Raw genomic sequence first — 17,512 nt, forward strand, 5'->3', positions numbered from 1 at the left:
CTAGAGAGGATTAAGCGGTGTATAGATGATGGATAATGGATGGATTTTGTTTACTGTAGAACGAGCCCTTCTTTGTGTTGTTTTTGCTAAATTCAAACTTACAGGCTCAGTGTAGAAATCTCTTTCAGGCATTTTTTGACCGATTGAAACTGTCATAACCTGGAGCATTCTCAATTGACAACCGTCCACTAGTATGTATACATGCTGTCCTAGTCGATGCCAGTTACTCTTTAAAACACGTGAGCTCTTGTCGGACGTCATGAAGTGTCGTATAAGTCTCTGTCATGGTGCCTCTTTACTTGCTAAACTCCCACAATGCTCTCTGCTCAACAACATGAGCTTCCTCTAGTCTGAGTGACGCCTCCTCTGGTCTCGACAGCGTTAAACAGTGAGAGGCTCCACCTGGTGGAACAACCAGGTACTACAGCTGATGTACAACACATTTTGTTAACATGTATGTGGAGCATACAGGTTTTCCTCATCTTTTGGAGCTCGTGGAGCCTCAGTACATCCAACCATCTAACACTACATTTCAGACAGTGTCCTTCTGAAGTTTCACAAGGACAATGGTATCGGGTTGGGACCAGCAGATAGTAAATACTGAATGACTCTGATCGGATCGGGGCCAGAAAACTCAGTGGTGTTCACGACCTCTTAGTTAAGATGCATCCCAACTGCATTTCTATTTTGACAACATCTTGGGCTTTGGAGAACATTTAGCAACATTTTTCACCATTTTTCTGCCATTTTATATAACAAACAACACATCAGTTATTCAAGAAAATAACCAACCGATTAATATGAAAGTCAGCCTATCAAATGACTCGGGGACAACAATCTAGGCTGGGATGTGAGATTGGCTCACTGTATAGGATTTAAAGCGGCCTTTTAGCAGAAATTGAATGTTTTAATTAGTGTTTAATCACTAGAGGGCGGCGATAGTGCTCGTACTTAACGTACAAAGAGAGCGGATCGAAGTTTGTTCAGGTTTAATGGCAAAAAAATGCACCAAAATGGCACCTTAAATTCAAAATGGTGGCCATCCTGTTTGACTTTGGGTATGACTCCGAGGATGCATCGACGGACTAAACTTGGTACATGTCAGTGAAATCTGATGTCTTTTCTTTGGTGTGTGCACAGTTTACTGCACCTTCAACCCCTTTAATGATAATAATGAGGTCCTACAGATGCAGGAGGGCCTCTGCGCTGCTCGAGCCCAATGAGCAGCCTGACATTTATCCTGATTAATGATCACGTCGAGGCAAACAGACCATCTCAAAGGTCACAAGCTGTAAAGGCCAGAAATCTGAGTCCATTTAGGTCCATCAGCCGACACGTTTCCTCCCCGAGCGTCCTCGAGTTTCCCTCTGACCTGCTCACCTGCTGGGATTTACGTAAGCCTCCGCTGGGATTAGATAATAACAATGTCCTTCTGTCTCCCCGTTTGACCTCAGAGGTCGTTCAGATCGTTTGCAAACGACGACCGCCATGTCATGGCCAAGCACGCCAGCGTTTATCCAGCACCGGAGGAGCTGGAGGCCGTCCAGACGCTGGTGTCCACCGTGGAGGGAGCCCTGAAGAAGGTCTCCGACTGGATGGACGGCCTCAACAAACCCTCAGGGAAGACGTCCGCCGCCAACGAAGCTGCAGACAACACAAAGGAAGAAGACGCTGCCGAGACAAAGTACGTCTAGCTACTTGTTTTTATGTTTCATATCTTGTTTTTATTGGGGTGCAGCAGATTCATTACGCATAAAACCTGACAAATCTGACAGAAGGTCCGACCAGACCTCCATCAGAACCAGTAGAACAGTAACTTTAGTTTATTTAATGAAGCCAAGCAGAGTTTAACCTTCATACTACGAATGTTTTCACAGTTATAGGCCCTTAAAATACACAAATTTCTCATTTTTTAATGGATTTTTTCCCGTCATTTCTGAGCCTCAGAACTTCATCAGTCCAGCAGACAGACACATGACATGTTAGGATTAAGAATACATCTGAGTTCTGGTAGAAACTGACACCAGATCAGTTGCTTAAAGCAAGCTATAGCTGAGAGGCTGATCTTCTCGCTTTGTGTTGCTTCCTTCCTTTTCTCTGGCTTCAAGTCATTTTGGACAGTTTTTGTGTCATTTTGAACAAGTTTCAAGAGACTTTGGAAAAGTTTGAAATTGTTTAGGATGAGTTGTGAGTTATTTTGGAGAAGTTTCAAGATATTTCCAACAAGTCTTGAATCTTTTTGGACACGATTTAAGTCATTTTTTTCATTTTGGACAAATTTGGAACAGATTTTTAAGACATTTTGGACACATTTTGAATTGTTTAGAGCAGGGTTTGAGTAATTTTGGACACATTGTTTTGCCATTTCAACAAATTACAAGACATTTTGGGCAAGTTTTGAATGATCATGGACATTGTTTGAGTCGCTTCATCAGTACAGCAGACAGACACATGGCATTTTAGAATGAAGAACACATCTGAGAAAATGAACAGAAACTTGATGTTTTCTTCAGACTGTGACTCCTGGATGGATGTAAAACTGATCTGGTGTCAGTTTCTACCAGAACTCAAATGTGTTTCTCATCCTAACATGTCATGTGTCTGTCTGCTGGACTGATGAAATTCTGAGGCTCAGAAATGATGGAAAATGTCCAATAAAAAGTGATAAATCTGGATCTTTGAGGGCCTGTAGCTCTGAAAATATTCACAGTTTTAATGTAAAACTTCATTAAATACACTAAAGTGTAGATAAAACACAGCTGATGGTGAGGAGGTCGGGGGGAACCTCTGATTAATTGTTCCTGGACCGATCCGGTGTTTAATGACAGTCCAGTTCTACATTGGACTGCTTCATGTTTTCGCTGTGAACGATGAAGCGGATTTATCGCTTGTTCTGGTTTATTTTCGGCCGTTTGCTCCGCTCACCTCCTGATCGTTTCCCTCATAAACCCGCTCCGTCGTAGATCTTCTTCGGGGGCCGAGGTGTGATGATTGGATGATTAAACTCGCTCGACAAAGACTCGTAAATTCTCTGCGTTTGGCTTAAAGCCCGAACATCGGCGCAGGTTCTGCATCAGCAAAGCGTTCCCGGGCAGATATAGTGCCGAAGCAGGTTTCTGCAAATAGAAGAGCGGGAGGAAAATCTGCTGGATCAAATTATTTCTTATCCAGAATGTATTTACGGCTCCAACACCTGAGTGAACAAACCAGGCTGCGTGATCTTAAACCTCTGAGCTCTGAGGAGTTTCTGGGCATTTTAAAGAATCTTTTATTTGTTCCCATCGTATGTTTCTCTGCAATATAAAGTCCTGCATCTCAGTGGAAACAGAATGAAGCAGGACAAAGAACTCAGAAATGTCTGTTGTGCAATATAAGATAGTCAGAACAGCATAAATCATAAAACCAGAAAGAAAAAACTTGAATGAATATTTTGATTATTTATTCTACAAAAGTTTTGAAAAATGGTATAAATGTGTCCAACATTTTGTTAAAGAGCCTTCCAATGTTATCAGTGAACTAAAAATGCGGTTCCACATGCTGCAGACATTTAACTATTTCTTTTTTCAACTTATTTCCATGCTTGTCGTCTGCAGTTCAATGATAATAATAATAATAATGATAATTGATCAGATTTATACAGCGCTTTTCTAGACACTCAAAGACGCTTTACACTGTCAATTATTCATTCACACACATTCATTCTGGTGGTGGTAGCTACGACTGTAGCCACAGCTGCCCTGGGGCAGACTGACAGAGGCGTGGCTGCCATTCTGCCCCTCCGAGCACCACCTCAAACAATCCATTCATACGCATTCACACCAGGCAAGGACACAACGACCATGAAACAGGTTACAGGGCGGAATCGAACTGCCGACCTTCCGATCATCGACCGACTCGCTCTACCACCTGAGCCACACAGTTCAACCGAGGAGCTTCTAAATTTTTGTCATGCAACCGTTAGTTACAGCAGAGTCACTGATGGCTTCACTTTTGGGCCTCAAGTTGTCAACTTTTTTGTTTTTTACAGAATCTAACTACAGTAAACAACCTATTTTTGGCGGTTTTTTTTTCTTTTTTTTAAAGCGAGACATATAGAATAAAGTGAACTTATTTAACCATGTAAAGGCTCATCACACCAGCTGAAACTTTTCTGTCTGTTTTTTCCGTACTTCCAGCTCTGATAGCTGATAATTAACTTATTTTTAGCCATTTTTGTAAAGTGGTTTTTGCAACCTGTCAGCAGAATGAAAAAATAAATACATTTTTGTTTTTGGGGTCCATGTATGTTCTGTTTAAAATTATGTTTTAAACACTTTAATGCAGATATTTGCCTCTAAAAGTCAGAGCAGGTTGAACATCGCTAAAAGTAGGCGATGAAAATATGTGAAAATATCTGCAGTTGTAGCTCAGATGTGTTTAAAACAAGACAGATGATTCAGGTTTATAATAATAAATAAATCAACGAGAGAAAATGAAATTAAAATTCAAGTAAAATCAGCAAAAGCTTTCAGATGAAAGTAGGTTTTACTGCAGAGCGTCTCCTGGTTTCTGCCTAAAGTGTTTTTCTAACAAACTCCTGCTCACTAAACAGTTGAATCAGGTTTTTATTCACTGAATTGGGTTTTTAAATGCTAATTTTATGGCTTTTCTGTTTTCTTTTCTGCAGCCTGTTGAAGGACTTTGTGAAAATAAAGTTTATTATTGTTGTAAAGTTTTAGCTCAGATGAGTTTAAAGGAAGAAACACATTGCAGAAATGATTCAGGTTTAAATAATAAAGAAAATAACTAACTGCTAATAAAAACTCAAGGCTCCTCATGAAGCTCTTGATTTTACTTGACTTTAAATTCCTTTTGAACTGTCGTTTTTTTCTCTTTTCTTTTTGTTTTAACCTTTTCAACACCATCTTTGCATGCTGACAGCCTGCTTAAATCTGGTTTTTATGCCTAATATGTGATCATTTTATGTTTTTTCTGTGTTACTCTGCAGCCTTTTGTGATAAAAGAGTTTAATACTGTTCTAAACAACCCACAGCAGCTCAGCCAGAGCCGCTCACAGGCTGCAGATTGTGTGTTTTCGGCCTGTCTAAACCTTCCCTGGCTGTCCTCCATGTCCCTCCGTCAGGCCCGGTGCTGCCTCGGTGCTGTGCGGGGTGACGCGTGTCGGCCTGGTGGCCAAGGGCCTGCTGATCAAAGGCGACATGGACCTGGAGCTGGTTCTGATGTGCAGGGAGAAGCCCACCAAACTACTGCTGTACACCGTCAGCGCCAACCTGCCGCTGCAGATCCAGGTAGGACAACCGAGTCACTCTACATCCAAAACGAGGCTTTAAACACGGCGAGGCGAGCTTCACGGCGGAAAAACACTCGTCCGCCGAGGACGAGCAGAAGTTGTTGATGTGCGATGAAAGCTCAGGAGTTTGTGCGGTGACATTGAGACGAGCCGACACCCCGAGGAGCCGCGACATGATGGAAATAATAAGAATAAAATAGTCAGAGCAGCAGCTCCGACTCCTGCAGCAGATGCCAGAATATATAAACAGCAGCTTATACGCATACAAGCAGCACAGCGTTGGTCGAATGCATCAAGAGTTGAGCTTTTCAGAGTCCAGAACACACACTGTGATGCTTTCAGTGCAGAAAACTAATCAGTCTCACAGGAATCAGAAATTGATTGTATTAAATTATATATCTGAATTTTTTTAAAGTCTGAATTCAGCTCATCAAAAGTTCCAATAACGTATTTTCACTTTCGTTGAAACTGAACAACTTTCAAAATTTTCAGAATCTGGTGAGACCGATTAGCTTCCGTAGAAAACACCGTATTTTCAAAATTTAAAAAAAAAAGAAGCCATAAAGAAAACATTTGATTCTGTCAGATGTCGTTAAAAGAGCTGAAGATGTTGCTCATCACGTTTGGAGATGAGAAAGTTTTGCTGTGAAGGCAAACTACAGATTTTTAATGAAATAGATTATATACGTATCATCTGTAAGTCCAGTTACATACTGCGTCATGTTTGGATCAAAGTTGACTTGTTTGTGATTTGCAACCTAAAACTAAGTTCTGTAAAATATTATGTCTGCGTTTTGAGAATTTCTCACGTTTTCACCCTAAAAAAAGTCCAATTCTACTGATGTTAGAGCCTCAAAAGATGGAGGTGTGTCAGAAAAGTTCCAGGATTGGTGTCATAAAAGATAGATTTCAAACCCAAACTGTAAACTACGAGACCATCAACCAGCTCGTCTACAAAGAGATCCTGCAGCGTTTGCTTCGTCCAGAGTTGTGGCAGGACCAGTCGTGGCTGCTTCACCATGACAACGCGCCTGCTCACGACACCCTGAGCATCCCACAGTTCCTGGTCGAGAATAACATCTCCGTGATGGAGCAACCTCCCTACTCACCCCACCTGGCTCCGTGGGGTTGTTTCCTCTTCCCCAAACTCAAAGGGGTCATCAAGGGGACCCGTTTAGAAGACGTGGACGACACCAAGATGGCTGTGACGACGGAGCTGCGGAGGATCCTGGAAGAATCCTTCCAGGACTGTATGGTGGCGTGTCAGTGAAGGCTGGGGAAGTGTGTTGGACTCCAGGGGGATTACTGCGAGGGGAAAACTTGTAATTTGTATTTGAAATATATCTTTTGTGACTCCAGTCCTGCAACTTATCTGACACACCTCGTATGGGTCCATCCATATATGTACACTTACAGGAAGTTTATGGGCCTTAATACCACCACAAAATATTAATTCTTGTCAATTTTGGGTCATTTTGGACAATCCTTATCTTATTTTGAGCAAATCTTTGGTGAGTCTGGATGATTCTGTGTCATCCTGGACAAACATTTAGTCATTTTGGCCAAATTGTGAGCCGTCTTGGACAGATTTCTTGCCAAAATACTGCTGGAAACTCTTCTGTCTGTGTCCTCACCACATTTCAAGATTGTTGGAGTTAAATTTCTGGAGGCATTGGAGACTTAAAGTGGTTTTCTGGGTGAAACATTTCTTTGAGGGTGAAAATAGGGAAAATTTCAGGTGTGAAAACATATAAAATTGTAAAAATTCAGCCAAAATATGTGACAGAATTTAGTTTTTAGTCCCAAATACCAGATAAAAATGACACTGCTGTCAGTGAGCTCGCGGGCTTGTTGTTGTCGTATCTGATTGAAACAACAAAGAAAAGCCGAGTGAGTCCCGGCGGTCCGAAGCGTGGGGGGAAATACTCCACCTCAGACAAATCAAGTGTGGTCTCATCAGCAGCAGCACATCAGCTCCACTTCACATCACCTCCTCTCCTGCCAACTAAAAACACTCCTTTCATCTGCGTTAAAAGAAGAAGAAACACCTCGGCCCTCTCCACGGCGTCTCGGCTCCATTCAGGCTGCAGCTTTGTGCTGGTAATGACTTTAAAACAGCTCAACCCAGCGCTGAATTCATTAGGACGCCGGGAAACATCGCTACCGCAGGATCTAATGCATGCAGTATCTGTACTCCTATCAATAGTACCCTCCAGACTACTAACACTGTCATTCACTGCAGTTTAATTAATGCATTTTCTGTTTGATACACTGGACTTTGTTTGGATTCTAATTTTTCTATTGACACGTACTACGGCAAAAAAAAAAAAGAAGAAAAAGAAACACATTAAATTCTCTAAATTCAGCCCAAGTGTTTGACAGACTCCTAAATGGCTCCTAAATAACAAATACGTCACTATTTTGTAAAAATACATAAAAACTGGAACCTTAAATTGATGTTAGAGCCTCAACAGTTGGTGAAATGTCGACCAAAGACTGTATTTTAGTAGAAACATGGATCCATCCATATATAGACACTTAGAGGAACTTTCTAGGGCCATAATAGCACTCTTAGCTGAAATATTAAACTTTTTTCCCCCCCATTTTTAAGGGCTACTAATGAAAGATGTGGCCCAAATTACTCAAAAAATGTCTAAGAACTTAGAATTAGTCCAAATTGACCCACAAATGCCCAAAAATGACACACAAAAAAATGTCCAAAACAACTTAAATTCCATCCAAATTGATCCGAAATTGTCCAAATGGAATAATATTAGCATCGCTGTGCATCAAAATGTCTAAAAACTGGAACCTTGTCTTGTCAAACCTTCCCCACATCAGATTCTACTGATGTTAGAGCCTCAGCAGTTGATGAAATGTCGACCAAAGATTGTATTTTAGTAGAAATATGGATCCATCCATAGATAGACACTTAGAGAAACTTTCTGGGAACACAGTACCAACCGTTATGCTTTTTTTTTTTAAGGTCGAATAGTTAAATTTGTTCTTTGCTGGAGCCGTTTGATCATCTAGATCTGTGTCCTCACCAACTTTTATAGCTGGAGTTATATTTATATTGGGATTTATATTTTACGGAATTTTGAACCTTCAAAATGGCTTCCTGCTTAAGATGTTTTGGGGTTGTTGTTTTTTTCTTTGAGAGTGAAAATAGAAAAATTCCAGCTCTGTCAACATCGGAAATTCTCAAAATTCTGGCAAAAGATATTTCACAAAACATAATTTTGGATCCCAAAATCCCACCTTCATTTGAAATGTTGCCTTTTTTTTTTCATTTAAAGTGCCAATAATTAAAAACTTTGGCCTCTTTTGGAGCCTTTCAATCATTTAGATCTACTGTCTGCATTGTCACCAAAGCAGGAGTTAGACTTCTGGAGATATTAAACTCTGAAAATACCAAAAATTCTCACTCATGAAATTCTCTAAATGCTGCCTAAATATCTTACAGACGTTAGTTTTTGTCGATAAATAATAAGAAGTGAACCTGGAACTAAATCTGAAAAATTCATCTTGCTCATTTTCAGACATTATTTTTGGTTTTGAGGTTTTTTGTGTTGTGTATTTGTATTTTTTCTTTTTGCCTTTATGATACTTTAATAAGCACATTATTCAGATGTGTTATGAGAAATGTGAGCAGGAAAAGCTTAACAAAAGCAACAATTCTACAAAGATTTAACTCGAAACGTGTAAAAGTTGTGCATGAATCCGGCCTGTTGCCTCTCAGGGTTTCTATTTTAACTACATTTGTCAGCTGTTTTCTGACTCAAATAGCTTTTCGACAGAGCAGCAGGTAGCATCCACTCAGGCTTTATTTTACACCTGAAGCCCAGACTGAGGTATAATGTTACCTCTACGCTCCAACAACCCTGAGGTGAGTTTTAACATCCCGCCTCAAAGTCTGAGTTAAATAAATAATCTCACCAGAGGATCGTCTTCTTCACGTGGGTCTCCGGCTAATGCTACCTCAGCGTGCATCCCGCGGCCCTCGTCTCCGTTAATTACCTGCCGTAGCCGCCGTTCGTGCTTCATCATCAAGGGAGGAAGCCGTTTGAAGCTCTCATTTCCTGGGCCAAGCCGGCAGAGATTGACAGGCGGCGGGGTGATGGATGGGGTCATTTCTCGCCGAGACGAGATAGAGAGGATTGCACTTGAAAACATGCCACTGAAGGTAGCGCGGATCTGGAGGAGAAAAAAAACAAGATAGTTTGGCATGCTGGGAATTGGCTGGCAATAACAACAGGGGTGTAGACTGGATGAAATGAGGAGGAAAGCTGCATGTAAACACCACTGTTTGGGCCTTTTTTGCTGCTTTCATCGGACTGTTCAGTGCTGAGAGCAAAAAAATAATGCTGTGTTTTGGAGTTTTCTTTTTCTCTTTTTCACAATTATTTCTCACGGCACCTGTATGCAAACCCATAGATGATGAAACAAAACCCACTACTCAGTCTCAATAACAGTGGCACAAACAAAAAAGTCTCATCAACATTAAGACCTGCAACATAATGACTCATATACCTCACTAATCCATCAGTGCAACAACAGAGTGATGCCATGTCCTTCTCTTTTTTTTTTTTTTTAACAAATTCACTCATTAGTCTCTAATCCTGTCTGTTTTGGGGTTTTTTCCGGTGGTTATTAATAATGTAGGATCAATGAAAGCCAAGTTTCTAATTAAAATCCTGCCAGGAAAGGCAGCAATTGTGCCAAATGAGCTCCTTGAAACGCTTTAAACCCATGAAACCAAGCTGCAAATTCCAGGGCTGAAAACTGAAGCCAAGGCTGAAGTGCCAAAAACTGCAGTTCTGCAAACGCTCCACTAGAGGCTGCTCCAAAAGTCATAGACGTCCATGTTAAAATGTCAAAGTTTACAGCAGGAAGAAAGTTGTTTATAGGCTGGTTCAAAAGCCTAGTTGGGTGTCTGTTGCTAAGTTACCTTTTTGTGGCAAATGTACAGGGGATGAGTTTTAAAATGACTCCCACGTTTGAACTACATTAAGTATTTGTACCGCTGCCTCAGCTTCATCCACCTCTTTGCTTATCCTTGGATTAGTCTAGAGTTAGTTAAATACACCGCCAGTTTCTCCTGGTTGAGTTGTGGTTACTGGTGATGAGTGGAAGTGACTGAGCAGGAATTCGGTCAGAATTACAACAGACCGACTGCTGTTTGGTTTATAGTGCAGCCAAACAGAAATTCTGTCTCTTTATTAAGGATGCCAAACAGCCAACTTCGTATTTGACTACTTCACAATAAAAGCTACATGCCTACCTGCCTACGTACCCCCCTACATGTGTAGCTGCCGAGGCATGTACCTACATCAAAATTACTTCCAGTCTTTTTAACCACCTATTTAGCTACCTACTTTCCATCTACATATCTGTTTATCTGTTTAGCTGCCTGCCTACCTACCTTCCAAACTAAGTTACTTATCAAGCTACCTCAGCACCTACATACCTACCTGTCCTGCCTACTTACTTTAGGTACTGTCTACCCACCAACTTACTTACCTAGGTATGTACCCAGTTATTATTTTACCTACTTACCTACCTACCATCCCATCTGCCAACCTGTCCACCTACCTACCTACCCACCATCCCATCTGCTTGCCTGTGTATCTACCTACCTAACCGCCTACCAACCAACCTACCTACCTACCTAGCTATCTTTGTGTCTACCTACCTACTGTCCCATCTGCTTACCTGCATATCTACTTAGCTACCTACCTTTGTATCTACCTACCTAACTGCCTACCTACCTACCATCCCATCTGCCAACCTGTCCACCTACCTACCTACCATCCCATCTGCTTGCCTGTGAATCTACCTACCTAACCGCCAACCAACCAACCAACTTACCTATCGAGCTACCTTTGTACCTACCTACCTACCTACCTACCTACCTACCTACCTACCTACTGTCCCATCTGCCTACCTGCCCATCTACTTAGATATCTAAGCACCCACCCACCTACCTACATCCCTACATACCTAGTTACATACCCAGTTATCTTGGTATCTCCCTACTGTCCCATCAGCCTACCCATCCATCTACTTAGCTACCCAACCACCCACCCACCCATCTACCTCCCTATCTATCTAGTTACGTACCCAGTTACCTACCTACCTACCTACCTACCTACATACCTACCTACCTACCTACCTACCTACCAACCTACCCATTTATCCCACAAATAGGTTTAATTAAGTCTCATATCTCTAAACGGCATCAGAAAACAGCGAAATAAACACAATAAACAAACTCGAAGTATAACCAGACTGTGTTATCGTGCTAATGGAATTCATTTTGTGGAGTATTTACAGCAAATTAAAACAAGATCAATAAACTTCTTATTAGAATATGATGAACTGGAAAATTAAGAGTAGCAGCCTGTTTCAGAGAACAGTATGAGCCTCTCTGCGACTTAATCAACTGTATTTATGTGCATATCTTTTATATTATTCTCTCTGTATGACTGTTAAAGTGATTTTACACATTAGAGGACCTTGTTGAGTGAGCCTCATTCTTTACAGCCAGTGTTGTGATATTTTTAATTAATCGCGCAGCCCTGCCTTGCAGACAATGACGGACGACAAATACGAAGTGCGGTCGAGCGTTCCCGAGGCAGCCATCCAGGTGTGCAGCACCAAAGACCCTCAACTCACCCTGAAGATCATCTTATCCTCCTTAGCCATGAGGGAGGATCATGGCACCACAGAAGAAGAAGGTACCGACTCCTCCTCCCCTACTTGCCAAGTTTCTATTTGACTTTCACATGACAACAGAAGGCTGAAAAGGGGAACGTAGAGTTAGAAAAGTGCTGCGAAACCCGATCCAAAAAGTGGGAGGCAGTGTGGGGAGCAAATTGTGCAGGATGATACATGGAGAGGGCTGAAAGCTGAGAGGAGAACAGGGCAAAAAGGAGAAGGGATGATATGGATCTGGGTCAAGTGTGGTGGAAATAGCAGATGGCCGGGGAAGGATGATTTCCGCAGGGGGAAGTGTTGGGTTGGGATTGACGAAAAAGGAGACGCCTGTCTCAGGTGTCCGCTCGTATCATCCTGCAACTCCGAGAAGATTCAGTTGTTGTTCTTGGACAGATGCATTAAAAACAGACATTCCAGCAAAGTAATACCTCACAAACAACTCGGTTAACTTGCCCCCCGTCAGGTGTCTGTACTGTAAGTCAAGAGCTGACGTTTGCCGTTGGTGGTTTCACTTTGTTTGTTTTCCCCCCTAACAAATTAAAAATGAATAAAAGTCGAGTCGGGAACTGAAGAGCTGCCATTACAGAGCAGCGAGTCCCGTTGTGGTTTCCGCTCCCACTGGGAAAGATTGAGTCAAGCCTTCACAAAAGGTAGAAAAATGGATTCTGCCGAGCGGGAGAGAAGCTGCTCCGATGCACAGCTGTTGAGCGCAGAGTCACAACAAAGGGAGTCATTTTTCCTTCAGGTTCAACATCCTGTCAGCACAAACCAGGACACCGTTCTGTGTTTTTTCCTTTGTTCTCTTGTCTCGCTCGGGCTCGTTAGACGTTGTGAAATCCCGTAAACAAGATCGTCCCTCTAAGTCTCAGTTAGCAAGAGCAGGAGAAACTGTCCTGACAGGGTTTTGTACGCTCATAATTAGAATAAAATGATCTAAATAGACGACGACGGGGGAGTTCCCTTGGAGAAACACCTCGTTTAATGTAGCTCTGTGTTGCCTGGTCTGGGTTTCAGCAGCATTTTTCCACACTGCTATCGAATCTCCAACTGAATCTTTTTATTAGCGACTTACAAAAAAAGGTTTGAGCCCAGCGTTTCTTCAACCAGCTGAAATTATAAATGTGAAGTCAAACATTTAACTTGCCTCGTAGCTTAGCGAGCCCATATTCAGCTTTTTGTGTTCTTCCCTTTCCTTTAGCGTGTTGTATCGCTGCTTTTTGTGCATGTAAACGTTCAAAGTCGATGCCAAAGACAGTTATATCTCCCTGAAACACCTTCTTTAAAGTCCAGGCTTTTCCGTGAACAGCTTTGGAACGATACGGTTCATGTCCGCAGGATCCGTCATTTCTACACCGCACAATTAATGTCTGTTTAAACAGCCGTGTGGCGCATTTCGGTAGCGCTGCGCTGCGTTTCATTTGCATAAATTTGCAGTCTGGGCTGCTTCATGCAAGTCAGGAGCTTCTGGAAATGTGAAAACAAGCAGAATCGTGAGCTCGTAGGGTATCATTTATCATCTGTTTGTTCACTTCATGCCCGTGCGTCTTTGTTGTCGGGGAAACTACTTTGTGTTAGTGGAGTAACTTTCAATTAGCTCAGTGTGTTTGTGTAAAGGTTGCATGAGGTAGAAGGCTTTTTGTCTTTGGAAACTTTGACTCTTTCTTCATTTCTTGCATGGTGTGGACAGACGGTTAAACTAGTATGTATACTGATCAATGATAGGATTTCTGTCTGTTTGGTATTAAAGCTGGTACATTCTCCTTTGAGAATCTTGACAAACTTTACTATTCTACAGATTTTATACGATCTTGATCGTTGACTAGATCTTGTCTCGACTTTCATGGCTCCTCCTTTAACTGCCAGCTCTTAATGAAATTTCAGAAAGTGGAAATTGCAATCTGGAAGTGCTTTGATATCTTTTTATAGCCCTCCTCCTGTTTGTAGGCATTAATTAGCTTCATTTTCAGACCCCAGGGTTGTTAAGTGGTACCACAAGGTCTGAAGAGTCAGAGGATTTATCAGTTTAGGTTTAACAAGTTAATGCAGGTTTGGAACGAACTTTTGTTGTTTTTTACATACATGAAATACAAAGTTCAACATTTAAAGAAGGGCACTTTGATGTCTGTTGTTTGTGTATTTACATCTTTACACCTGAAAAATCAACTAAATGTCCAGACAGCTGTATACTTTTATAATTATTTCTTCCTAAACATTGATCATAAAAATCAGAAATACGACCAAATCTTTGCTTAGAATCCTTTAACTGAAGTAAAACCAGCCTTTAAATCTTTAGCTGTTTGTCTCATGTTCAGGCTGTAGCTGCAGGTTATTAATTAACGAGGTGTTTCTTCCTTGTTTGGAAACTAAAGGTGACACGTGGGGTTTTCCTGAGCCAAACAAAGCATATTTTAACTGATCTGTATCTGTACAAACCTAATTCGATCCTTTGTTTAAGTCATAAAGGGAGGACACAATTAGTAGCAGGAAGTCTGGGAGGCAAATTTCAGCAGCGTTTCCAGTTCATAATTAATGAGTTGATAACATAAACTGAGCACCATGGATATATGCCCTGTGCTGCTGTTTCAGTCAGCAAATACATGTTTTGACTGCAAAGGTGGCGCTATTGCACACACGAACACTGTCCTAGTCTATCCTGGTTTGATTTAAACCTATTAGTGGTCATTAAGCATCACAGAAGTCTTTGTCATGGTGCCCGTTGCTCGCTAAAAGTTCAACACTGATAGATGTTATTAGTACTGTTGAAACCCAGCCCAATCGGTGCTGCCTGATGAGGGCTCTTCAGGGATGTTGAATGTGCTGAGTGATCCATACTGGTCTAACTGGTTCCCCCAGCTTTTTGTACCTCCTGTCGCTTGGGTCTGCTCACTAACTGTTGGTTTTCTTGTTGTAGCTTGGAATTTTAGTCAACAAATACATGATTTGGCCACAAAGTTACACATAACAACTCTGTGCTAGTTGATCCAGACTTGTCTAAAGGACATGAGCTGTGTCCACAGGTCATTAAGTGTCACAGAAGTCTTTGTCATGGTGTCCGTTGCTAGCTAAAACTGGTCTAACTGGTTCCCCCAGGTGTTTATGCCTCCTGTTGTTGGTCTGTGCTCACTAACTGTTGCTTTTGTTGTCGTAGATGCTATTTTAGTCCACAAATAAATGATTTGGCCACAAAGTTACACATAAAAACTCTGTTCTAATTTATTCCAGCTTGTGTAAAGGACACAAACTCTGTTCAGAGGCCATTAAGCATCACAGACGTCTTTTCCATGGTGTCCGTTGCTAGCTAAATCTGATCTAACTGGTTCCACCCACTGTTATTACCTCCTGTCGCTGGTCTCTGCTCACTAACTGTTGCTTTTCTTCTTGTAGCTTGGAATTTTAGTCAACAAATACATGATTTGGCCGCGAAGTTACACATAAAAACTCTGTCCTAGTTGATCCCGGCTTGTCTTAAACACATGAGCTCTGTCCAGAGGTCATTAAGCATCACGATGGTGCCCGTTGCTAGCTAAACCTGGTCTAACTGGTTCCCCCAGCTGTTTATGCCTCCTGTCGCTGGCCTCTGCTCACTGACTGTTGGTTTTGTTGCCGTAGCTCCGCAGGTCGGCTCGCTGTCTGGATTGAAACTCCTCTGCGGCTGACGAGGCGTCCCCCCCCACCCAGCAGCAGGAGACCCCCCGGGTACAAGGGGCTTCCCCAACAACCAAACCCAACCAACCCACCCACTCTCTGCCTCAGACATGCTCCTCTACCTCCCCTCCTACCCCCCCTCTCCTCTCCCCTCTGTTGACTGGACTTCTCTCTGGGTCACCATGAAATTCTGGTCCATGTCTTCAACCGAGCACACAGACCAAAAAGGACAAAAAAAAANAACAAACAACACATCAGTTATTCAAGAAAATAACCAACCGATTAATATGAAAGTCAGCCTATCAAATGACTCGGGGACAACAATCTAGGCTGGGATGTGAGATTGGCTCACTGTATAGGATTTAAAGCGGCCTTTTAGCAGAAATTGAATGTTTTAATTAGTGTTTAATCACTAGAGGGCGGCGATAGTGCTCGTACTTAACGTACAAAGAGAGCGGATCGAAGTTTGTTCAGGTTTAATGGCAAAAAAATGCACCAAAATGGCACCTTAAATTCAAAATGGTGGCCATCCTGTTTGACTTTGGGTATGACTCCGAGGATGCATCGACGGACTAAACTTGGTACATGTCAGTGAAATCTGATGTCTTTTCTTTGGTGTGTGCACAGTTTACTGCACCTTCAACCCCTTTAATGATAATAATGAGGTCCTACAGATGCAGGAGGGCCTCTGCGCTGCTCGAGCCCAATGAGCAGCCTGACATTTATCCTGATTAATGATCACGTCGAGGCAAACAGACCATCTCAAAGGTCACAAGCTGTAAAGGCCAGAAATCTGAGTCCATTTAGGTCCATCAGCCGACACGTTTCCTCCCCGAGCGTCCTCGAGTTTCCCTCTGACCTGCTCACCTGCTGGGATTTACGTAAGCCTCCGCTGGGATTAGATAATAACAATGTCCTTCTGTCTCCCCGTTTGACCTCAGAGGTCGTTCAGATCGTTTGCAAACGACGACCGCCATGTCATGGCCAAGCACGCCAGCGTTTATCCAGCACCGGAGGAGCTGGAGGCCGTCCAGACGCTGGTGTCCACCGTGGAGGGAGCCCTGAAGAAGGTCTCCGACTGGATGGACGGCCTCAACAAACCCTCAGGGAAGACGTCCGCCGCCAACGAAGCTGCAGACAACACAAAGGAAGAAGACGCTGCCGAGACAAAGTACGTCTAGCTACTTGTTTTTATGTTTCATATCTTGTTTTTATTGGGGTGCAGCAGATTCATTACGCATAAAACCTGACAAATCTGACAGAAGGTCCGACCAGACCTCCATCAGAACCAGTAGAACAGTAACTTTAGTTTATTTAATGAAGCCAAGCAGAGTTTTACCTTCATACTACGAATGTTTTCACAGTTATAGGCCCTTAAAATACACAAATTTCTCATTTTTTAATGGATTTTTTCCATCATTTCTAAGCCTCAGAACTTCATCAGTCCAGCAGACAGACACATGACATGTTAGGATTAAGAACACATCTGAGTTCTGGTAGAAACTGACACCAGATCAGTTGCTTAAAGCAAGCTATAGCTGAGAGGCTGATCTTCTCGCTTTGTGTTGCTTCCTTCCTTTTCTCTGACTTCAAGTCATTTTGGACAGTTTTTGTGTCATTTTGAACAAGTTTCAAGAGACTTTGGAAAAGTTTGAAATTGTTTAGGATGAGTTGTGAGTTATTTTGGAGAAGTTTCAAGATATTTCCAACAAGTCTTGAATCTTTTTGGACACGATTTAAGTCATTTTTTTCATTTTGGACAAATTTGGAACAGATTTTTAAGACATTTTGGACACATTTTGAATTGTTTAGAGCAGGGTTTGAGTAATTTTGGACACATTGTTTTGCCATTTCAAC

The 17,512-nt window shown here is 42.1% G+C and overlaps 2 protein-coding genes across 3 annotated transcripts in view; both read left to right on the forward strand.

The window, feature by feature from the left end:
* LOC103361058 (spermatid perinuclear RNA-binding protein-like) overlaps positions 1 to 16,365 on the forward strand; it is a 63,223-nt gene extending 46,858 nt beyond the window's left edge. The window contains exons 3-6 of the mRNA XM_008287050.1: positions 1,455 to 1,684; positions 5,123 to 5,288; positions 11,883 to 12,030; positions 16,283 to 16,365. Coding sequence (XP_008285272.1) covers positions 1,455 to 1,684; positions 5,123 to 5,288; positions 11,883 to 12,030; positions 16,283 to 16,365 — 627 coding nt within the window. The remainder of the gene's footprint in view (positions 1 to 1,454; positions 1,685 to 5,122; positions 5,289 to 11,882; positions 12,031 to 16,282) is intronic.
* Positions 16,366 to 16,635: 270 nt separating this feature from the next.
* The window catches only part of LOC103361048 (spermatid perinuclear RNA-binding protein-like), a 60,860-nt gene continuing 59,983 nt past the window's right edge, over positions 16,636 to 17,512 (forward strand). For both annotated transcript variants that reach the window (XM_008287039.1, XM_008287038.1), the window contains exon 1: positions 16,636 to 16,826. In XM_008287039.1, the coding sequence (XP_008285261.1) occupies positions 16,636 to 16,826 (191 nt within the window). The remainder of the gene's footprint in view (positions 16,827 to 17,512) is intronic.

The sequence above is a fragment of the Stegastes partitus genome, unplaced genomic scaffold (assembly GCF_000690725.1).
Source record: "Stegastes partitus isolate 25-593 unplaced genomic scaffold, Stegastes_partitus-1.0.2 Scaffold484, whole genome shotgun sequence".
NCBI lineage: Eukaryota > Metazoa > Chordata > Actinopteri > Pomacentridae > Stegastes > Stegastes partitus.